Below are 25,518 nucleotides of genomic sequence, written 5' to 3'. Positions count from 1 at the left end.
GAATAATGGATTTTGATTACTAGATCCTTATTTTGATTCAGAAAATACGTCTTTGTGACGTCATCAAGAGTAGGATGAATTTTACAGCTTGTTTGGTTCTGTTTGCTGGTTTAAGTGGGCTATTATCACAAATCAAGCTTAAATAGTGAGGTAACCACGTAACTTTAATTCGTATTTCGTTAAATTTCTAGTAGATTGTAATTAAACAAGTTATTTCCAAATCATACGTCTATTAGGTAATACATCGTCGTAAAGGTTGAAGTAAAATACCAGAAGTATATATATATATATATATATATATATATATATATATATATATATATATATATATATATATATATATATATATATTTCAGTCAAATGATGACTTAAAAATTGCAAATTTTATGGAAACAAACACAGAACATTCATTTAGTAAATAAAATGTATCTTAATTGTGTATAAAAAAAATAGAGAAAAGTTCCCTTAACTTCCTCGTGTGATTTTGGCTCGTTTGCCAACAGCAGCCCCTAAGTCAGAGGAACCCTCTCACCTTATGCATTTTTAGCGGGAAACATCTGTTGTCTCATTGGCTGATTCATCCTCTGCTGTGATTGGTGGCTGTATGTGACGTCATATGATCGTATTTCATAAAATACCTATACTTATTGTAGATAAATTAGGACTGAAAAATTATCACTCTCATAAAAACAAAATTATTATATTATAAACTTAATAGAAAATAAATAATGGATCTTCTTTAAACGTGTAAACTAAATAAATATGTCATTTTCGAAGGAATAATTAACTGGGTGCTGGCTACAATGTTAGACGTGTGTGCGTGAATTTGTAAGCAACGGCAACTACCAATCACAGCTGAGAAGATACAGCCAATCAGAGGACTGGAATTTGCCACCCAGAGAGAGTTCCGGGGACGTATGAGCTGCTGTTCACAAAATCTACCCGAATATCATTTAATCTTATTTAAACGCTCTATCTTTTTTCATTTTTAAGCTGTTGTAACTGAGCGAAATATCTCGGGGATTTTGACTCGCTTGCTAACAACAACCCAGAGGAACCTTTTCACCTTATCCTTAGCGGGAAATATCTGACGTCTCATTGGCTGATTTGTCCTCTGCTGTGATTGGTGGTTGTATGTGACGTCATATAACCTAATATTTTATGAAAGAAGTCAACTGGGTAGAGGTAAAATACCTATACTTATTGTAGATAAACTACGACTTACAAATTACATTTTTGATGAAAATTAAATTTTAATACTATGAAATTGATAATAAAATAAATAATAGATCTTGTTCAAATGCGTATACTAAATAGATACGTCATTTTCGAAGGAATAATTAAAGGGGTTTTGGCTACGATGTTAGATGTATATCGTAAATTTGTAAATAAAGGCAACAACCAATCACAGCGGAGAAGATACAGCCAATCAAAGGACTGGAATTTACTACCCAAAGAGAGTTCCCGGGACTTATGAGTTACTGTTTGCAAAACCTACCCGAATTTCCATATAATCTTATTTAAACGCTCTAATTATAGGAGACAGGGCGAAAGATTTTTATTTTATTTTTCATTTTTAAGCTGTTGTTTGTTTATAACATTTTATCAAAGGGAAAAATAGAAAAATAGTTTGATTTTGACTCTCTTGCTAACAGCAGCCGGTGCCGTTATAGTATGTGGCCTACCCGGTTTGAATGTGTCCTACCTAAGCCGGTTTGAATGTGTCCTACCTTAGGAAGAGTTTGTATATATATGTAATGAAATCAATTATTTTTCACAATTGTTTAATATCTAACAATACAATTTTAAAAGAACAGTTTCCTTGCCTACGAGTATGACGGGAGAAGCTAACTTGAAAAAACCCACCTAACCTATGCTAAAAGCCGTGTCCTTACCCCCCCCCCCCTTATGCTAAAAGCCGTGTCCTTACCTACGAGTACGACGGGAGAAGCTAACTTAAAAAACCCACCTAACCTATGCTAACAGCCGTGTCCTTACCCGGGGGGCTGCGCCCCCCCGGACCCCCCCCCCCCCCTTACACAACATTAACATTAACTACATAGTTAAATACTGAAATCCATGTGTACTTACATGATCAATATTCGTAATAACAGTATGTAGGCCACATACCATATCAGAGACGAAATTCTGTAGGCCACACTCGAAAGGTAGGCCACATACTATAACGGCACCCAGCAGCCCATATGTCAGAGGAACCCTCTCACCTTATCCTTAACGGGAAATATCTGGCGTCTCATTGGCTGATTTGTCCTCTATTGTGATTGGTGGTTGTATGTGATGACGTCATATAACCTAATATATATGAATAAATTCAACTCGGTAGAGGTAAAATACCTATACTTATTGTAGATAAATTACGATTTACAAATTACATTGTTGATGAAAATGAAATTCTAATATTATCAAATTAGTAATTAAATAAATAATGGATCTTGTTCAAATGTGTAAACTAAATAAATACGTCATTTTTTAAGGAATAATTAACTGGGTTTTGGCTACGATGTTAGGTGTGTATCGTGAATTTGTAAACAAAAAGGCAACAGCCAATCACAGCTGAGAAGATACAGCCAATCAGAGGACTGGAATTTACTACCCAGAGAGAGTTCCGGGGACTTATGAGTTGCTGTTTGAAAAACCTACCTGAATTTCTATAAAATCCTTACCAAATGCTCTAGATACTGTGGGGTTGTTTTGTTTTTAAGGGAATTAGAAATATATTTTCTTCAATATATACTGACATAGCACTTTATAAAATGTTTTAATAACATATTTTATCAGATAGATAAATTCTATCCACCAAATAAATTCTTTTGAATAGGAAAATGTGTCTTTGTAACGTCATAAGGATTAGGGTGAACTTTAAAGCTTTTCCATTTTCCAAATGACTGAATAATTTTTTGCTGGTTTGAGTGAGATAGAGTAATAAACACGTGACTAATAGTCGATATCTAATAATGCCATGTCTTCCCTTACTAAAAGATTTCTCACTTAAGCTTGTTAAGAAAATGCAGAGTATAATTTCATGGCTGAAAGTTAAAACTCGTGATATTGAGGGTGCTGCTATTTCTCTAAATTTCTTCTAAAATTCATCATTTGAAATGCAATTAATCACATCTCAATGTTGTACTATATCAATATTAGCCAAACATTATTTGAAAGAGGCTAGTTAATAAGGGTTTTTGGGCACTGGGTAATGTAGTTTTGGTATCAGATTGTTATTCTAAATAATTTCACTAAATATATTTGTATACAGTACTTTAATATGGTAACAGTTTATTTTATAAAGGTTTTCCCAATGTTGTTTTGAATTGAACCTGTTGGTAGGAGATACACGGTCTAAGCTTGGTTGTTTTATCCTAAATGGGAGTTCAAAGTCTCGAGTAATACTCCAGAGAAATAAATTTTCTATATCAAAGAAAAGATAGCTCTGATAATCACAATAATTAAGCCAAACATGGAATCACATTAAAATTCTAAGGTGAAATACATCAAGTTGGCTTTAGATTACTAAACTTTGAAATGGGATACAGTAATACAGTATGTTTATCGTTTTCCCTCACCCACTTCCTATGGGGTCTAATAGCATGGTGACTCACAGATATGAATCATCAAAATAAACAATTTCAATGAAAAAAATTATTTCATTACTTAACAGTGAATCACTAATTTCCTGTCCTCCTCCAGGCTTTTAGTGATTTCAAGAGCTTTGTAGGAGCTAGTTTGGTTCTACTACCTTCAAATAAGGAGTATCCCATATCTAAAGGATGAAAGCCTTGTACTGTATTTGTATAGTAACAAATATGACATTTAAAATTAGGGTAATTTGTATTTTTCATAACGATACAAACCTTGAGCTCTTTATTAGGGATATACTTTCGAAGACTTTTAGCGAGGTGTAACTACCCTACGCTAGTTAGTGGTGAGGGTTTGGGGGTAGCTGGCTACCCCACTCAAACACACACCAGTTATCTCGTCACTTTTGATTGCAGGCAAGACTTACATGGGGATATGTGATGGCGGGCCAAATCTATATAAAAAGCTCATGGTTTGTATTAGGAAAAATACAAATTACATTACTTTTAAATTTGTCATTTGTTCCGACACTAAATTCAAACCTTTTCACTCTATTAGGGATAACTCACCCGTTACGTGGGTGGAATTCGAACCAACTGTCTGTTTTTTTACCAGGAGTTTTCATGCACGTGTTCCGAATGTATGAGGGAGAAACCCTGACACCTCGCTAATTATATGTGCACAGCACTGTATCGCGGCCTGAGCAATCTGTCTGACTATGATACTAGCAATGTGACTTGTCTAGGTAAGAATTCCCAGAAACGTAGGAATCTTAAAATCAATCAATGGGTATGGGGACACAAGTAGTATTATTTCTCTACCAGGTTGCAGAAGGAAAATGGTTTTACCTGCAGACATAAGTGCTGTTCCCCAAGAGAGGGAAGATGAAAGAAAGAAAGAGCCCGTCATTCTTAAACATTCATCCCAGATTATAATCCTAGGTACCCTCTGCTACTTGTCTATCAAGGAACTGAGATATTTAAACCTCTTGTTGTGCAGCCACCACAAGATCAATGAAGAACATCTCCATGTTCCTGTAGGTCGCATCTTGCAGGTAGTGGGTGGCGAAGGTTGTCTGATATTTCCACACACCCACTTGTAAAACCTGCGCCACAGTTTTTCCTGAATGCCGAGACGTGTTTATGTCCCTAACGTCATGTGCTCTGGGTCATCTTGTCTGTGGACAAGGATTGGGATTCAATGCTCAGTCTATGACCTTACGAATCCAACCAGAGATGGTGTTCATGATACTTTTCTTGACCTTCCCCCCATGCTCATAAAGAATACTGACACTAGAGGGCGAGCTCCTGCTGTTCTTTGGAGATAGTGCCCAAAGCTTCTTCTCCGGCCGTTGTCCAAATCTCTCCCACTGGGAGGCAGACCACTTTTGACACTCCTCATAGGTGTCGTCCAGCGTACATGGTAGTCTTCTACAGGCCAGACTCAATAAATGGGGGTCAATCTAGGCTGCAGACATGAAGGTGCTTCACTTACGGTCTTCAGATTTTGGACAAATTCGCATGACGACTAGAATTAGTCACACTCACACCTGAAAAGAAATAGAAAAGATTAGTCAATATGGCAGTCAAGTTGGAAAGCGGAGAGAGACAAACGTCCGCTCTGGCACAAGCCAAAAGAAAAAGTGACAAGACAACACCGGTGTGTGTGTGAGCGAGGTAGCCGGTACAAGTTACACCTCAATAAAAGTCTTATAGCTAGTCTTCCAGCTTCTCCGAAAATATATCCCTAAAAAAGAGTGGAAGGGTTTGTATTCGGGTCAAAACAAATCAAGTTTAAGGTCAAATTTGCATTTCTCCTAGCTAAGTAAAGCTGAGTCCTTCAAGCTATTCTTCCCCCTTCAACTACCTCTTGGTCCTTTGTCCAATGGTCAAAAGTGGCTTAACTCTGTCAGGTTTGGTAGCTCCCCCTCAGCCACCTGTGGTTACCTACTGTAACTACCTTGTTAATGATTTAACAGCTCTTCAAGCTGCCATCAGAGGATTTCCTATTTAAGGACTCATGTTTGAATAGCTTAGAAACATAAAGATTAATTCTAAAAAAGTTATACTGTATTTACCACATTATCAAAAAAAATAATCATGTTGTTAAAATATTAATTTTATTCTATAAAATATTTTTGTTTTAGTCAATATACACATTCTAATCCAACTACAATATATCCAAGAATTCACAATACGTTAGGTTTATTGTGCCGATATTTTAGAGCACTAACTTTTTTTATCAGTTGTATATAACAAACATGAAGTTACATCAATAATTTCTAAAACTTACAGAAATCAGGTTTATTAACAGAATATGGAAACGGTAAAGTGGCATGGGCTCGTATTCTTATGCAGACATCTTACAGATAAGTCAGGTTACCTAAAGTACAGTACTATCCTTTATACAGAATATCTTGCATTCTACAAAAAATATTAGCTAGTCAATGTAATGTAAAATAAAATAAAGACTTTCACATGGTTTTGTAAAGAATTGTACTCACGACGGAAGCTTTTCATCGTAATATCATCTTACATCTAAGTAAAAGAAATAGATGTAAATCTAAATTTACACAAGACAGGTACAATAATCAAAATAAATATACATTTACATAAGAATTAAACACAAAAGATAAAAAAAAAATTATTGAAATGTTTGAAAAAGAATACTTGGTGTGCATTAAAAAATTAGTAACTCAACAAAAACGCAAATTCAATTAAATGCAACATAATTGATCACATTCAGTATTTACGAGTATATTCAAATTTATTGACAAACATGTAACTCAGAATTACATTCATATGAATGCATTTAATCACTACAATATATTGTCCAATTCATGAAACATGCCTTTTCTTATGGACTTTAAAGTCTCCATATCTTATCTTTAGGTTTTGAGTATTTACTGGTATATAGTGCTTCGTGTATACTGTACAATAATTGTTTGATTTCTTCATAATTTGGGTACTTTATGTTTTTTTCACTATACCCAATACTATATGAAAAATTAGCGAAATATTCTACAGTACAAACAATTTTTCAAATAATGTCAGTTTAAAGATAATTCATATAGGCTACCGGTGTGCCGTAAGTATTCACACATTCAAAATTTGCAGACAACTTTACAAATCTAGCCTCTTCTTTTAGCAATCCTGTACTGGAACATATTCTAGACACTAAAAGGAGGGAGTCAGTTTGAGTATTAATTTAGTAGCATAGCAGAACTTTTTCCTAAGTGCTGAAAATTTTTCACTGGTAATTTTGAACTTTTACGTTGATGACCTAGCACATTGTGGTTATACTATTTTATAGTTCCTATTTTATGAAATGCTCAATAAATATCTAAACAAACTTATCTTTAACATAGTCTATGTATAACGATATAATAAATAAATTTCATGCCTTTAGATTACTGGTAAGTGCTCAGTTGCAACTACTGTATTTGCTTTGTGATGTACACAGTTGCTCTATTTTCCAATCACAGTCGAGATCATATATGAAGCGTTTCTTATTACTGTTGCTACATTACTTGTACTTTATCTGAAAATATTATTACAATATAAGATATTTTGTCTGAATTTCTTTCTTGAAAAGGTGAAAAATAACATGAGATAAATGGTCAAAGTTGTACTATCAGGCCCTGATGCAGTTCTGAAATGGGTTGAGGAGAAGCAATCAGGTCACAGCCTTGATATACAAATCTTAACAATTGCCGTCGTAATTCAGGATTGCTCATGATTGTATCTGCTACTTCAGCTTCTTCTGAATCACTGTAATCCTCATCGTCCATATCTTGAATATCACAGCTTTCATCTAAACTTTCATCTTGAATATCACAGTTTTCTTCTAAACTTTCACAGTCACTTTGATTTTCATTCAGTGTTTCATTATCATCTCTTTCTTCCACTAATGTAACTTCAAAACCTGCAGTGACTGTACTTTGAGATAAGGGAGAAAAAATATCTTGTGGATGAGTTGGCACTTCGGTGGCTGTAGCACTTGGTGTTGCTGCACAAGCTAATACAGCATTAGTTAATTCATGTGACAGCTTACTAAGTTCCACATGAGCATGATCACGTGTTAAGTGAGCTGCAAGACCCATTACAACAGGATGGTCCATGGATAATTGCTCTTCTTCCAGCAAGAACCTGTGATAGAAAAAACTAATTCAGTAACAAAATATATTTTCATAGGGGAAAAATAAATATCATTCACAATGTACAGTAATGATCTTGTTAAAGTACAGATATTTTTTAAAACAATATTACATTTAAATAATCTGTAAGTGTTGGGGTCATTAAAATAAAAAAATTTTATCAAAAACTTATAGTCCACTAGCACCTTATAAAAAGAGGGGGTTAGTTACTTCCTAATTGTATGTAACCAAATCTAACTTAACCTAACCTAACCTTACCTGCCTATTCATTCACCATCTCGTTTCCCGCATCACAATAATAATACAGTACTGGTTCGTAATTTTATTTGTTGTTCTGATTTCAATCATTTGTGTTGGTGTTTTTGTAATTCAAATCCTTTTTCAACTCAACCACCTATGTACATTGTAAGATCATATCCCAAGTATGATTTTGTATTTTCTGCGTATACTTTTATGATTTCTAGTACAAGTCCTTTACTTGGGCTTTGTTTTCAGAATCAGCAAATATGTGTAGTTTCTTGTTATGTCTATTTGTCTATTATAAAATTGTAATTTCCTTTTTTTCTTTAATGTTCAAGATACGCAGATTCAAGTGTAATTTATTTCTTACAGACACTATGTTTTTATGTTCACCGGGAGAAGGATTTCCAGTGATTCCTATGTTACTACAGAAGGCCTGAAGCTTTCATGCAAATTTTGTACTATCCTAATTGATCCTAGTAGCTTGAAAGAAGTGACATCATTTGTAGCAATGTCAACTTCTGTTAAACAGAGTTTTTATTTTAGTTTAGGCAGCATCTTAAAATAAGTTATATAAAATTCATTATTCCAAAACCAGGAATGCAAAATTTATTCTAATAACATCCAACTGGCCCCAAAAGTAATGGTTTCCAGTTTTCCCAAGTCATCCTGTGGATCAATCAAGGACACCGACCAGCAGAGATATTCATTAAAGCAACAACACATGCTAAAGTTTCACCAAGAACTTTCCATGGTAGCTCTAACCACCAGCGCCCTATTAGAGCAAGAAGTTTTCTAAATTCAGTTCTTAAAATAATGCTTCCATGCAGAAGAGACTCAACCAAGAAACTATACCACCTCCAAAGGAAAGTTTACACAGAATAGTGTGAAAAACGCCAGGTATTCCTGTACATGGACAACTACCATATATCCTCTAGTAGATTCCCTTTTAAAGTTCATTTTATTCTTAAAAGAAGAGAAAAGAAAATTTGGTGGTGACTATTAAAGCCTTGTATCTTGCCCTCACCCTCCTCCCTCTAAAAGTCGGATGCAGCCATATGAACCTCAAACTAGTTTCATACAAATAAATGGAATTTTCATATTAAAATTTATTTTTTATATACTTGCCTGAGGTTCATATATTTCTCCCACCTCCCCCTTGTTTAAGTGAGGTCAGATTTCGCCAACTATGTGGTGATAGTATATTAATAGAGGTAAGGGTAGCTTTTCAATGATAAAACCATATGGGCCTCAAGTGATTATATAAGAAATATATTTTATCATTAAAATTCCCCTTTTCCAAGCACACAACAGTAAAAAATAACTCCTAACAGAGTCGCAAAATGAAAGCATCTCTATAAGGTGACCTACTCTTTTTACTGATGGCATACACTCTTTCGCCAACCAGATTAATCTGCAAGATTTGAGAAATGATCTTTTAAACTGATAAACTATCAGAGGCAACATGGTTTACTTGTAGCTTATGAGCAACAGAGGCAAGGGACTCCCCAAAACTTTCCATCCTTAGCTCACAGGGATGGTGAGGCTGTGAATGTTAGTGAAAACTCTTTTGAGCTGCAAGCAGGGTTCAAACTTCTGACCCATCAATTGCGAATTAAGAAATGATATCCACCAGGCTGTCATAACCATGTGTAAAAAGCATGGGAAGCACTTCACCCCTATGATATATATGATATATGCTATATATGATATATCTACTAGATACTTTCCCTTAATCATCCAATTTACTCTTTTACAGCCTCTAAAATTCTAGAAAAGAAAAACTTTTTTAGGAGTCGCAACTACCTGTGGAGATCCAACTGAGTACTCAGCCACCACTTGCGTCTTAACCATATTCTCGGGACACAGCTCTAAAATCTAATTAGGGTAAGTTGTGCAAGAAAAGGATAACCAACTTTTCAAAATTTAACCCAGATAAGGTAGGCGTCTGGCCTTAGAGTTGATATCTGTTCAGATCATCAGCTAAATCAAAGCTGGTGACACCGACAAGATTCTCATGGAGGTCTTTCTTTCTACTGCAGGAGCTCACCAGAGTTTGAGTAATCTTAAATGCCAGTCTAGGGATAAACTCTGAACCTGTCAAGTTCAAAATATTGGCAATGAACCCACGAGTGGCATTCTGAGGATCAAGAATTAATGCTGTATGTCATGTCTTGCAAGTTGCTAATAGCAAGATAATGAGAATGCTCCATCTACAGTGGTATATAAAAAAATTTTACAGCTTTCAGCCTATGCCTGGAGGTAGATGCCGTATGTCTTGTATATTCAAGCTTAACTTCAGACACTACTTTAGACTGGAGGTGCAGATACCAGTGAGTCAATGTGAGTTTGTGTCATTAAAGGCACTAAAGCAGAATACTTGATCACATGATTAAAGTCATTGTTCACTCAAAGTGATTAAGAAAGTGAGGAGCAAAAATCATCTACCAAAGAGGAACTACTGTAATCTCTTTCTCTTACTAATAAATGTTGGTCCCAACAGAAGCAGATTAGCACAAGATATATTGATGGTAACAGCCTGGATTGTGAAGCCTACGCCTGACAAGACAAAAAAAGACAACAATGCCATTAGACTTTCTAGTCCAATCATATTAAGTCATATTTTAGTCAAATAAATGAAAAAATTTATAAGCTAAACATTTTCAAATGGGATGGTTGGAGATGGTAAAATAAACTGCTACAAAAGCTATAATATTGGATTGGAGTCAATGAATGCCATAACTGGACAAACTTTCAGTGACATAAAATTGAAGCGTAAGAACTGTGTCACCTCTGGCATTAATTAACTCAAGTGTCACAATTCGAGAAGATATAGTTCATGTTGATACAACTTATCTTTCAAAGAATAACTCACACATTAGACAGTACTGATGATGTGCAATATCATTTTGAGTATGAGCTTGCTCCAATGACAACTGTGTTATTCACTGAACAGGGTATAAAAAATCAAAGCTACAATGTCCAGTACTTTCAATGATATTAGCACAAGATTTCAAGACCTGGATGATGCAGTTTTCATTGTTGATGGAGTTTTATCCTTCATCATGTTATAATAGATCTATGGTGTATACATCTCTTATATCAAACCATATTACCAGTCATAAATGCAGTCATTGTGTTTGATGGATACAGTGACTCCAAATCTAGAACAAAATATACAGACAACAAAGATCGCGCACATTCGAGTGCACGGAAATAATATTTTACCACCGCACCAAAGTTTGTATTAGTCAAGACAAATTTCTATCAAATAAGCATAACAAATCAAGATTTATCAAACAATTGTTGAAAACCAAATGAAAAAGATATCTCACTGAAACAAGCAACTGACGATGCAGATTTATTGATAATACAGACAGCTATACATGAGAGTCTAAGTTCTGTTAGCTCCATTGCTGTTGTTGGAGATGTTGTTGACCTTCTTGTACTTATAGCTGCACTGACGCCAGAAAACAGAAATATGACTTAACTGAAACTTGGTCAAGGTAGAGGGCCTGCAAGACATTACAATTCCTCTGATCTACAAGCTTCCCTGGGTTCACTAAAAGATGACATTCTTAACCTTCATGCTACAAACAGGTGTGGCACACTTTTGTCTTTCGTTGGAGAAGGGAAGCATTAACTACTCGGACTTTTACAGAAGAGAGAAGAACTAAGATAGCATACATATGTATTTAATACAGTAGTATCTCGTCAACCCAGAAGTCAGTGACTGATGCAGGAGAAAATTTACGCATTGTCCTATACGGAGGTCCTGAAGGAGATTTTAAACTCTATTAATTTCAATTGAAGTGCTTTAGGAGAGCAACAGTAGGTTTTAAAAAGCAATTAAAGAAAGCAAACCAGGCTCCTCCCAACAGCAGCAGAATCAAAACATTTTCTTTGTGTGTATCACCCTTTAGTAGAACAATCTACAACCACCAAGCAGTGGTGATGGAAGAGAAACTGATGGCTTGATTCCTGTCGCCACAAATTCATCACCCACACCTGAGAAGTTACAGTACAGTACTTACTCTAATATTGTGCAAATGCAAAAATTGTGTTTGGACGTGTAGCTATGTGAAAGGGGGCTTAAAATGTTCTATTACATGCATGTACCATTAAAGGGTATCCTGCTCAGTTTACTGTCCAATCGAAGAAAAGACTCATGTCCAAACAGTGACACCAATCTCACTAAACTGATATATAGCCTGATTTTTATATGTAATTTCAGGCTATTTGATTTCCAAATTTTACTTAACCTAGCTATTGTGTGATTTGCTTTTTTCAATCTTTCAGTAAACTCTAATTCTAAAGCTCCTATATTGGAGATCATAATTCCTAAATACTTAAATGATTCTACATTATCAATCCTTTCTCCTTCCAATGATATTTCATCTTCCATTGCGTACTCCGTTCTCATCATCTGTCTTTCTTCTATTGATCTTGAGCCTAACCTTATGTGATATTTCATGCATCCCGGTAAGCAGTATTGCAAATCCTGTGGTATTCTGCTAATAAGGACAGCATCATCAGCATACTCTAGGTCAGCTAATTTCCTATTACCAATCTAGTCCAATCCTTCTAACCCATCTCTGACTGTTCTACGCATTACATAGGGGAAAACACATTCCTTTGGAGTACTCCACTGTTCACTGGAAATTCATTTGATAGGACTCCACTAAAATTAACTTTGCACTTACTATGCTCATGATGATACTTAATCAAATCATATTTAAGAGGAATTCCATAATAACAAAGGACTGCATAAAATTGGCCAGTGTACACTATCAAATGCTTTTTCATAGTCCAAAAAAAGCCATCAAAAGTAGATTTCTATATTCTACGCATTGCTGTACATGTCTCAAACTGAAAATTTTGGTCAGTACAACTTCTACCTTTTCTAAATCCTGCTTGTTTAGCTCTCAGCTTTTCATCAATCTTTCTCTCTAGTCTCTTTAGAATAAGCATACATGTACTATATACAGTATTTTCATAACAACTGACATAAGTGTGATGCCTCTGTAATTATTGCAATCACTCAAATCATCTTTTTTTGCGATATTCACCAATACTCCTAACTCCTATTCATTAGATTTTGTCTCTTCATGTCACATTCTACTAAATAATCTTGTAAGTATTCAGGGAGTCACTTCATTTTTGGCCAGTATCATCTCAGCAGTTATTCCATCGTATCCAGGAGATTTCCATCTCTTGAGTTTTTAATGATAGCTTTGACTTCAAACACACTTGAATTCATTCACAGGCACATCAAGGTCTTCATCAGTTTCTGGTATATCAATCAAATTATTCCCTTCGTATCTCCTATTCATCACCTCACTAAAGTGTTCCATTCAACATTGTCTTTCTTCATCTTTTGTTATTATAAGAGATCCTTCTCTCTTTTTGATGGGTATATGCTTCTTCTTCTTTGCCCCCATACAGATTTCATTAATAATTCTATGAACAATTCTTACAGCATAGCTACTCCTTGAATTCATAGCTTTGTCAGCCTCATCTGCTTTACTGTCTAAATATTCTCTCCAGTCATTCCTGCCTTTTCTTTTGCTCCTCACTATCAATACTGGAATATTTAGCATGTCTACCTTGGTATTTTCACTAATTTTCCTCGAAAACTTTTAACAATCAATTTCTGTCTTTGTCTCCTTTTATAGTATCCCAAGTATCATTTGATATCCATGGCTTTCTCCTTGTAACTACATGACCCAAAACTCCACTACCAACTGACTGATATATGTTCTTAATATCACATGATTCTTTGTTAATTGTCTGCTCTTCGTCTCTTGAAGTCTCTAATACTGCAAATCAATTTATACATTCAATTGCAAATGTTTCTCGGTGCTCATCTTCTAAAAGCTTAGTTGTATCAAACCTAGGTATTCTATCTACCTTTCTGATAAATGCATCAGTTTCAATTTCAGTCTGGCAATGAGGAGCTAGTGATCACTACCAATGTCTGCACCTCTATTTGATTTCTGTAATTGCCACATGGTGAAGTCCATGTATATTTACAGATGTCCTTGTGCTGGAAAATAGTACCCCCCATGACAAGATTGTTTGTTGAACAGAAACTTATGAAATATGCTCCATTTTTATTTGCAACTTTGCCAAGAGCCTCGACACCCATCTCATTCTCTACCCCTTGATTATTCCCTCCAACTTCAGCAATGAAATTGGCAATCACAATTTTCATATCTATCTCTGGGATTTCATCTATTACACTCTGCAGTTCTTCATAGTATTCATCTTTCTTTTCTTCAGAGGAATCATTTGTTGGCGTATAGCAAACTATAATACGCATATTGCACTGCTTTGATTCAAAATTTGCAAAAAATCTACTGTTTACAGCTCTCCACTCAGTTAATGACTTTTCTGCTCTTGGTGCCATCATCATTCCTACCCCTTCTTTTCCAACTCCATCTGTTATTCCTGAATAGATATATACTGTATACAGTATTGCCTTGGTCTAAGGTTTCCTTACCAATCCCCTTACAATGTGTTTCACTTAGGGCCAAGATATGCTAACTATATTTCATAAATTCACTCGCCACTTGCTGTAACTCCTCAATTACCAATTTTCAATGTTTCTTTAGTATTTATAAACCGGGAGATTATTAGCACCCCGCTACGCCCGGAAATGGGGGCCATTCTGTCATCTTCTCTTTCCATTGACTAGCTAAATCCATAGAGGATTCATTGGCAAGATTCATCAAAGGATAGCCAGTTCCTTGTGATGCGCAGTGCCTACTGTATCTAACTAACAAACTAACTAAGACAAGTGACCCCTGCCGGTCCATACTAATTCTATAATAATGTCATTAATAGTAATTATCATCAGACCAACTATTTTCATAAAAAAGTGAAAACTGAAATTTGGCAACCATATTGCAAAATGGTAGATAAAGCTCAGGGTGAATTGATGGGGACTTTTGATATGTTATTTCCAAATGTCTAAAGAAGGAATTCTCCAATTTTCACCTGATAAATTTTTAAATTCCTATTTCCTAATTTGACTGGACTATTCCTCAGAGGGGCCAGGAGCTTCTAACTTGATATTATGATTGGGGTCAATTTCTGTCACAACATAAGTCTGTACATTGGAAATTGATTTTGTAAATTGAAATATACCATTCTACATCTGAGTAAAATTAATGAAGATATTTCAGATGTCAGGGAATTTATTCTGACTTAAACTCATTTGAATCAAGATACAGTACAGTACAGTACTTACTTTTAGTCTCAATGACCTAACCTACCTCTGAAATGGGAGAACACTAAGAAATGTATGAGGGAAAATCATCACTACTGGACCCTACAGCATATTTCTTCTTTTTTGAAAGTTAACAATCCTGTCACCAGTGATCCATCTGAAGATGCCGAGAAACTACGGCATTATTTTTCAGGCATCATGAGCTCAGAAAATTATGCCCTTAAAATTCCAAGAACTGGGAAACATCAGGTTATCTTGGATCTTAGCTTTAATGTCAGGAAGGTATTGCATATAAAAGTTCCCTAAAGAATTTGGAGATGCTCTGTCTTCAACTGAGGCTACAGCCTTGTGGGAAGATGCAATATTATAAGCATCTCCAGAAAATGCCAAGATCCCTCTTCATAGAAATATAGATAGGGGATAAACAATACAGTACCCAATATTCGGTAGTTGGTAAATGGAAAGATATGAGAGACAAATCTACTACCCAATAGGTGGAATAACAGATTTTAAATAATAGAGATAATTATTTCTATACTTTCCTGATGTTCAAATTGCTTCTCTTTTGAATCCAGTGGTTGTATAAACCACACCAAATCACAGAAATATGAAAAATTCAGAGATAATTTCAATTTTTCCCTAACTAGCACAAACCTAAAGTTTATTTAAGTGAATATTCTTTCAGCTGCAGCTGAAGGTAGCCATTAGACTTTAGACTTTTGCGAGGTGGCAAGGAGATGAACTGATGCCATCCACGGCAGGAGCTGAAACACTTTCCTGCAGAGCCCCGAGCTAACACTTCTACTAGCTTGTCCTTCAAAGGTGAGCCCCTTAGACCCAAGGAAGGGGAAAAGCTTCTGCCTGGAAGGTTACTACAGTGTTAAACGGCTACCACTCTTCACCTTAGAACCCCTTGAGGAGGTCGATGGGGAAAAGCCAGAGGGGAGGAGACCAGGCCAGAGGAAGAGAAGTTGGGATTTCTTAGACTTCAAGGAAGATCCTTAAGGTGAAGAATCCCTTTTAGATTTCTTCCTCCTCCTGTCGTTCACCTCCCACTGGGAGAATGGCCACTCCCAACAATCATCACAGGAAGAGTCCTGGGTGCAGGAGAGTCCTCTGCAACCCGGGCAAAGAAGGTGAGAATCCGTCTTGCTATGAGACAGGCGTGACAGGTGTACATGTCTGGCATTCCTCACTGAAACGCAGACACAAGGAAACAAAACAAAAAGGGAAAAAGTTTTAATTTTATTCAGTAAGTCGGAGATTAAGGTGAGAACTTTCGTTCACACTCGTGGCTGAAATCAAAGTGGTTTGTCAGTGAGCATGTTGTGGGCCTGGTGTTTCCCCGCTGCCAACTGGTAACAATCAGTCAAATGTTGACACCTCGTTGAAAGCTTTGACACCCATATTCCAGCTTTACTGATATCATACTCCTATGTAAAGAACAAAGGTTTCATCTTTCTACAGGAACAAATATGAAAAATGCAAGCACACACTAACGAGAAGCAGTAATTTATTGCAAACTAAAAATGACCTAAACTCATTACCTGTACTGTACTAGAAACATAACCATTTAACTGGATTTTCATGCAAACCAAATACTGTAGTTTGTGTTAGAGTGGAGTATAGTATCTAGATTTTCCAATGCTGGCTTGATTGCAAAGCAGATTCCTTTAGACCATTATGAACATATCCAGTTCTTGATGGGAGAGAATGAGTCAGTTCAAGAATTGTGAAGCCAGCAGAACTGCTAATATATTAAGTATGCAATAATTTATCTTAAAGCTATTTCATCCATATACAGCCATAGTGCTAGCCCATAGAAAGCCTATTCATTGGATTTGAATGTGGTATCTACAAATGTTAGAGCCTTACAAACCTGAGAGTTTCTTTTAAACAGTCTTGATAACCAGCAACGACATCTGGATCAACACTGTCTACATTTTGAGAGATTTCTATACTTCCAGGAGTTTGTGCTGTCTCCTGTACTGGTATGGTCATTGCACCTGGAGTGCCTGCTGAAGCACTCTGACTAGATTCATCTTTACATGGTGACACTGGCACAGGCATCTGAAAATGATAAATTTCATTTTAGGGTAAAAATTCATTCCTTTCTTTTTCTGTTGAAATAATAAACAAAAGTTTCTGAAAATGATCAATTTCAAGTTTATAATGAAAAAAAAATAAAATATTAAAATTATAAGTTTTTAGACAGATAGTCCATTAGATTATGATAGCCTAATTCGTATTGCAAAAATTCCCAGACTAAAGAAGCGAGTGAATGAAAAAAAAAAAAACTTGAATAACAATTCTGTCACAATTGTAAAGAAATTAACAAGAAGAAAAATTTTACCTAGGTATGTCAGTATTAATTATAACTCGAAGCAAAATTAATGGCAAAGCAAATTCAAATTAAAAAATAAAAAGTTAAAGATTACAAAACCTGATTCAGTTACAGCATACAGTACCTGTACATACTTTATAACACTTGGCACATTATCATTCACCACCAAATTTTGAAGAAAATTCCTTCATCAATAATTCTAAAATTGTATCGAGGAAGAAACTCCGCTTTAGCTTCCCCTCACTCATGAAAATCATGAGTACAGTATTGTACTTCGCTATTTATGATTCTTCATCGTGGAGCATCTAGCTAACTCCTACTGTTTAATGCAGTTAAGTGGCAGATAAGCTGGATAGCTTTTATTTCCCTAAGCAACCTTGGGCTAGACAAGCGCACACACACTTCTACTCCAACATTTGGGCAGGAGACAATTATTCTGGAATCAAATAGTTGATAAGTAACCAACAGTTGATGCTGTATATAATGAAAGTACAGGATGCAAAAGTGCTTGCTGTTAATTTACAAAACTGGCATAAATCGGGTCTTAGTAATGGATCCCACTGGTTCAGGGTCTTTGCTGAATCCCTTATGGACAAACTGTTGGGTAATTTTATATGACCTTAAGAAGGTAGGCCTTCATAGAAGTGAGGCATGACTGATGGTCCACTGATCAAGGGTCTCATCTCAGTCAGGACATCTTCACTAGGTGACAGCCAATACATGATCCCTGCTAGTAAAACTATCAGTTGATGGAGTTACTAGCTCATTCTATTTCACAGCATACTGTCCATCCGATGGGATTTTGTCGGCCGTTTACATCCCAGAAGGGAACATTCCTGTGAGCTGTTGAGGAAAGACTAGCAGGCTTTGTCCTCATCTTCCTTCCACCTTCCTTTTTTCAGACTGTAGGAAACACAAGAAGAAGACCCTGAAGACAACCCTTTGAAAGGAGGCTAAATAGTTTTCTTCAAAGACTATATACTGAAGGAATATAGGAAAGCTAAAAATATGAATGTTAATACACTGATTGGCAACTCCAAAGTTAACACAATAGTTTGACCGCTCAGTATTCAGATGGCGTTGTAGGTATATCGTTTGTCGTCTGTTTGTTTATTATCAGAATTTGACAGTTGACACAAACCAAATCATGGCGCCAGCAGTGAATAAGTCACACAGTGTGTTGTTTGCAATAAACCAAAAGAAACAGATCCTCATTAGGTGTTTCACAGGTTCCCTAAGGACAAAGAACGGTGAGTACTTACAGTATAATACATGAAATATGTGCTACTAATGAGTAAGCCCCACTGATATTGGATATAAGATGAAGGCTAGGCATCCGCAATACGCTTTTCTCAAACTTTTTTTTTATTTGGTCATAAAGCTATTAAAATAATGTATTTCTCAGGAGCTGACAAATTTAGCGTTATGAACATGTTTAGTGGTATGTATTATATTTAACTTTGATTTAACTTATAAGTGTATGAATATTTCAGCATGTTTGCACACCTGAGTAGCATTAGCCTACAGGAGTATACTGCTTAAACATATTATTTTGTTAGTATTCCTTGTCTTCTTATTTTTTTCTATTTCCTAAATAAAGACTAACATTTTAACAGTATTTGTAAACTGTATTTGTTTGTATTTGTATTTCATGAACATTGGATGCGTGTTTACTGTCTGCGCCTTTTATGTTTGCATACTTGCTTTGTTTATGTTGTTTGCACGATGTATTCAATTCATGAAGAAATTCTTTTTCTTTTAGTATTATGTTTTCTCATATTTATAATTATATTAGTTTATTTGCATGTAATTCATGGCGTAATTTTAGCTTCCTTGTATTTTTTTTGTGGGGGTGTGTTTACAATTTGTGGAATATTATTTACTGTTATTTTTTCTTATCTATAATTTATTAAAGTTCCTTTGATGTGATTTATCTTTCATTTTTAGTTGGCTTGTATGCTACCTTATTTCTATTTCCATCCCCTTTTGATTATTTTTATTTGTGATTCAATTTAGTGATTTATTGTATTCCTTTTGTTTGTATATCTATACATTTATTAGTTTATGTTACTAAAGAGTATACATGGGTGCATCATGCATTTCCGACTCAATAAAAAAAAAAATTACAATTGTGTTCCATATAGCCTACACCCAATATCATTCTACAATGGCCTACAAACTGTAATTAAATGTATGCCTACACATCACATATGACTAAGTTTAACAAATCAGATATACAATATGTTTTACTTTATTCGAACGTGATATAGTATAGATTATTTAAAAAGGATTGTAATATACAATACTTGAAATTGCAAGAAAATCAACTAAATTATAAGAGACATAGCTATTAAGTTTCTGAAAAAAAAAACAGACTGAGAAACATAAGGATATGTATTCTTCGTCTATAAATGTACCTTTTTGTAAAATTACAATTTAGTTATCTAAAATTTAGGAACGTCATAAACACAAGAATAAAATATACTGACGAGGTAAATTATGAAAAATTATGTAGCAAATTTACAATCGAACTCCATCCTATATTCCCGTAAGGATTACGGCTCTGAATGTTTAACCGGTCACTTAATAGATGGAGCCATTCGTTTCGGATGGGAGTATCTGGCATCTTTTCATAGCACACACGTTTGAGTGCTATAATAGTATCAGCCTTCATATCTTCCTTCAGTATGTAGTCTTTGGTTTTCTTGAAGAAATTACTCTTTGTTGATTTGTTACTGTTAAGGGAACACTAAATCAAAGATAGAGTCGAGTTAGGTAATGAGTCCCCTCAAAAGCAGCCAATTGGTTGCAGGTTTATTTGCCACCTTTCTCTGTCTAGTACAGGATAAATAGAGCCCCTAAGCTCATTTTGGAATCAACCTGGTACATCCAATTATATGCTGATGACCAAGGACAAAAACAAAAGTAATAACATATCTTGGGGAAACAGAAACCTTTGAAGTTAGTGTTGGATTATACCAGAGGTCAACATTAAACCCGTTTTTATTTGTGGTGGTCATGTATAAGTTGTTAAGTGAAGAGATCATACTTGATGACATATGGGAGTTGCTATATGCAGATGATTTGGTGATTACCACTGAAAACGAGGAAGACTTGCGGAGAAGGGTTGTAGAGAGTGGCAAGAGACTTTGGAGAGGGGTGGCTTGAGAGTAAATGTGGATATGACTTAAGTTATGGTAAGCAGTAAGGAAGTTAAGGACTGGGTAGCCTTGCACGAATGAAGAGGCTCGATTATAAAACAGGTGGAACAAGCTAGATACTTGGGATCTACTATAAGTCAGAAGGGAGGATGCGAGGATGAGTTAAGAATAGGATAAAAGTAGCCAGGAGGGAAGTGGAGGGAGATAGCAGAAGTGGTATGTAATAAAAAAAAAATACCAATCAAGCTAAAAGTCAAGATTTACACCACAGTAATAAGACCAGTATTAATGTATGGATCGGAAACATGGACTCTACAATGACAAGAGGAAGCAAAGGTAAGGGAACAGAGATGAGAATGCTAATGTGGATTATGGAATATCACTGCTTGAAAGATTGGAAAAATGGTGAAATAAGAATGACAGATGTTGTAAAGATTACAGAGGTGATAAAAATGCCCCGACTGAGATGGCGTGGGCACATGTTGAGGATGAATGGTGGGGAGGGAGTGAGTAGAGCTTGGGAGGAACCGGTTAGGGGAAGATCAAGTGGGAGGCAGATAATTAAATAGCGGAATAAGGTGAAGGATGATATGGAGAGAAGAGGTTTGGTGGAAGAGGATGCCTTTGACAGATGGCACTGGAGAGGGTGCATCAGGCAACCGACCCCTTAAGGTAGTAAGTGATAACAGTGGAAAAAAGAAGTCTTCTGGTCCTATAATAATATTATTATTAGTAGTAGTAGTAGTTGCTAAGCTACAACCCTTGTTGGAAAAGCAGGATGCTATAAGCCCAAGGGCTCCAACAGGGAAAATAGCCGTGAGGAAAGGAACCAAGAAAAAATAAAATATTTTAAGAATAACATTATTAAAATAAATACCACCAATATAAACTATAAAAAACTTTAAAAAATCAAGAGGAAGAGAAATAAGATAGAATAGTGTGCCAGAGTGTACCCTCAAGCAAGAGAACTCTAACCCAAGACAGTGGAAGACCATGGTACAGAGGTCGTAGCATGTTTAAGATACCTCCAAAGGGTTTTACCCAGACTACTGGCATAGCCATTTTCCTATGTGTTATACCTTACAGGACAGTCTGAGACCAGACCATTCAGTCTAGGACTATCTAAATTCCTGGGTATTTAAGGTCATCCAAGGTCTGTGGGATCATCCAGGATAATTCAAGTTTGGACCCTCTTTGCGACTATTCAGAGCTAAGTAAGTTCGAGACCATATGGTATTGTCCAGGTCCGTACAATATACACAACAACAACAACAACAACAACAACAAATGCAGTAATTTCTAGTCCAATACAGGACAAAGGCCTCAGACATGGCTTTATTCATGGCTGGGGTTTGGCCGATTTTCATCACCATGTTGGTCAGTGCGGATTGATAATGGTGAGTCTTTAGTCTGAGCGCTTACAGCAAACCAACCTAGCATGGGTATCTGAATATTATAGATTTTGATCCTGGCGATAGACAAACCATTTTACCACGTAAAGGTATCCCTACTCAGAAAGGGAATATACGTACACAGTTCTATATATTATATATAATAACTATATATATATATATATATATATATATATATATAAATTGCCGATAATATTCGGACGTACATGTTGCAAAAAAAATACTTATGATCCTGGTATATATATATATATATATATAGAGAGAGAGAGAGAGAGAGAGAGAGAGAGAGAGAGAGAGAGAGAGATAGAGAGAGAGAGAGATAATGTAAATGAATAGGGTTTCCGTCCCTAATCGTAATTTATTTATAAATTAATTAGTTTCTTTCTGCCATGCATTATATCTTTATATCACCTATTATTCTTTTTTTTTTTTTAATCAAATCCTCGTGTATCTGCTACTTGTAGTAGAATAATCCATTGAATAGAAGATCTCTCTCTCTCTCTCTCTCTCTCTCTCTCTCTCTCTCTCTCTCTCTCTCTCTCTCTCTCTCTCTCTCATCCAAACGCCATGTGGCAGCTAACAATAGCAGTGTTTAAGTTGTAAACTTTGTAGCACAGGGGATTTATTGAGTTCAGGACGTGATTAAACGGCAATAATGACATGATGACCTTAAATCATTTAAGATTTATAGTTCGACTACGTGTCTAATTTCTTTAAGAAAAAAACGTTAACAAATGCAACATATCTTAAATTAAAATAACCTGAAAATGGGCTGTTTTAGTCAAATATATACTTACTCCTCTCACTCACTGACAGTAAAATTTTGCATTTTCAGAATTTACGTTGTCACTGAGGAACACCTGCTTCAAGATTAACAACATTCAATTTAATTGAAATCTGAGAAGGTTACAGGAGACAAAATATTAAAACATTCCTGAAAAGGCTGTGTATATATGCTATCAAATTAACTATAATAATACCGTTATAGCGCTGAAATTTTACAAACGTTCTGCTAAACTTGCGTACGAAAGACTACCTAAAAATCAAAATGCTTATAATTGGATGAAATTTAGATATCATCTCCGAAAATTGGCTGCTCTCAATAGGCTTCAAAATGTCAGACACGGAAGCGTTGGCCAGTTGTACATCACGACATATGAGAAAATATCGATCAGCCGTCAAAACTTACTGGCCCATGGTACACCAAAAGCCATTCAAGTTGGGGTACAACGGAAACTAGACTAGCGCCCACCTGCCATTCCCTCTCCCCTCCCACCCAAGTCCTACCAACTATAACCCCAAGGGGAAAGACACCCTCTCTCTCTCTCTCTCTCTCTCTCTCTCTCTTTCTCTCTCTCTCTCTCTCTCCGCATCCCCACCATAACAGCTGGTATGCAAACGATATCTCCCGTGGGACACGGCACGGGAAAAGGGTGGGAAGACCGAGTCACCTTAACCATTGCACTCATCTCAACATTTTCCTTTTGATTTTAAAGGAAATAAACACGATCATAGGGTTATATCACCTATTATTAGGTCAACACTTGAGAAAATTGGAATTGCATTGTATGATTCGCTTGTATCTTGCATAAGGCAAGGCAATCTTAACAGACAGACATAATTGATTTTGGCAAGTAGATACAGTAAACTGATTGTTGTGAGTTACCCTATATACAGTATGGCGTTATATATACGGCATCTGTTACAGTATACCATGCTTTATCTCTAATGCAACCCTATGTCCTTACTGATGTTTTTTTTTCCTTGCTATTGCCGTTGTCACGTATTTTTAATTTGTAGGTCTTGAATTTTGTTATGATTATCTGTATCTATAGACTACCGTATTTTTCCCCATGTTTGTTTAGTATTATCTTTTAAATTGGACTTTACATACGCTCTTGACCTTGGAATTCTGTGCTAATCCTGCTATTTACGTACTGTACTGTAATCACTGGTATTATTGCATTTCTTACTTTTTTTCCTGATGCCATAAGTGCAACAACATACCCCTATTGTATCTTTGTATTTGAATTTTGCAGAAGTAAAGATTATTATTATTATTATTATTATTATTATTATTATTATTATTATTATTATTATTATTATTATAGCACTAGCTGAAATGATGTTTTTGAATACTTCTATCAAAAGTTATATTCAAAGATTTACCAGAATAAACCAACTGAACTATAGCATGTAACAAAACACGTCGTCAACAACAATTACCTATGAACTATAATAATGGGTGGTCCAGCAAGCACAAGCCAAGAGTTACTATCACATTCATACTTCAACAGCTGAATCGTGAATGAATCCCGTGCTTAAACATTTCGAAACATAGCCTAACTGCTTTGTATTCTTTCGATATTGACACATATGTTCCTTTAGCAGCGCATTAAAACCGTGGGCTCTTTGTAATTTACTTACCACATACTCTCATTTTTAAGGCATTTCCTTTTCAGTGTCTTATTCATTCCACCTGGCCTCTATATAATAAAAAGTTCCATATACGTAACATTTCCTATTAAGCACTTGCTTCCACTAGCCTGCCATCCTACATTCTTTTCTTACTCTAAAACCACGAACACATTATCAGGTTTCTATTTACCACCAGAAGAACCTTGCTGTTGTTCACCATTGCTTCGAGGTTAATCATCTAAATCCTTTCGGTAATGACTAAAGCTTCTTTTTACTGTTCAAATTATAAAGTCCTTTTTGAGACTCCTTTGGAGACAACCAATATCCATGGAGGAATAACACACATTATTTACACCGAGCCAGTCACATCCCAGTTCAAACGTTTATTATACTTTATGATTAAATTAATAAAAAAAAAATATTCTCAACATATTCAATCTTATTTTTCTTCCTCTTGTTTATTTAAAGTTTTTATAGTTATATATGGAAGATTTATTTTAATGTTGTTACTTTTCTTAAAATATTTAATTTCAATAGATAATTACTTGTTTTGTAGTTTCCTTATTTCCTTTCCTCACTGGGCTATTGTCCCTGTTGGAGCCCTCTGGCTTATAACATTCTGCTTTTCAAACTAGGGGCGTAGCTTAGCAAGTAATAATAATAATAATAATCCCAAACTCTAGCCATATTGTATTTTCAACAAACATATAGATTCACTTGTGATATAAGCCTACAGTATTTCCACCAATTCCCACTTTCCCCAAAATTGTTTCATAAATAAAAAAATACTTAGCATGCACGCAATTTATAACGAAACCTGCACTGGCCCTCCCAAGTCAATAAAGATAGCCATTATCAATCCCTCGGTCATCTGTCCTGTCTCAGTTAAATTAAGTGTAGGCTACTTACTAAAGTTGTTAGGCTTGTTTACTGCCGCCGCTCTCTCTCTCTCTCTCTCTCTC

At 35.5% G+C, this 25,518-nt stretch overlaps 1 protein-coding gene across 4 annotated transcripts in view; it reads right to left on the bottom strand.

The window, feature by feature from the left end:
- Nucleotides 1-5,891: 5,891 nt before the first annotated feature.
- The window catches only part of LOC137644847 (uncharacterized), a 24,439-nt gene continuing 4,812 nt past the window's right edge, over nucleotides 5,892-25,518 (bottom strand). For 2 of the 4 annotated variants that reach the window (XM_068377739.1, XM_068377737.1), the window contains exons 2-3: nucleotides 17,101-17,291; nucleotides 5,892-7,742 (exon numbers count right to left, since the gene is read on the bottom strand). In XM_068377739.1, coding sequence (XP_068233840.1) covers nucleotides 7,214-7,742; nucleotides 17,101-17,291 — 720 coding nt within the window. In that variant the 3' untranslated portion in view covers nucleotides 5,892-7,213. Of the gene's footprint in view, nucleotides 7,743-17,100; nucleotides 17,292-17,689; nucleotides 18,446-25,518 lie in introns of those variants that run through there. The other 2 variants (XM_068377738.1, XM_068377740.1) reach the window with 2 other exon arrangements.

This window comes from Palaemon carinicauda, chromosome 8 (assembly GCF_036898095.1).
Source record: "Palaemon carinicauda isolate YSFRI2023 chromosome 8, ASM3689809v2, whole genome shotgun sequence".
Lineage (NCBI taxonomy): Eukaryota > Metazoa > Arthropoda > Malacostraca > Decapoda > Palaemonidae > Palaemon > Palaemon carinicauda.
Note: the sequence above shows the minus strand (reverse complement) of the source record. Positions and strands in the feature narration are given on the sequence as shown.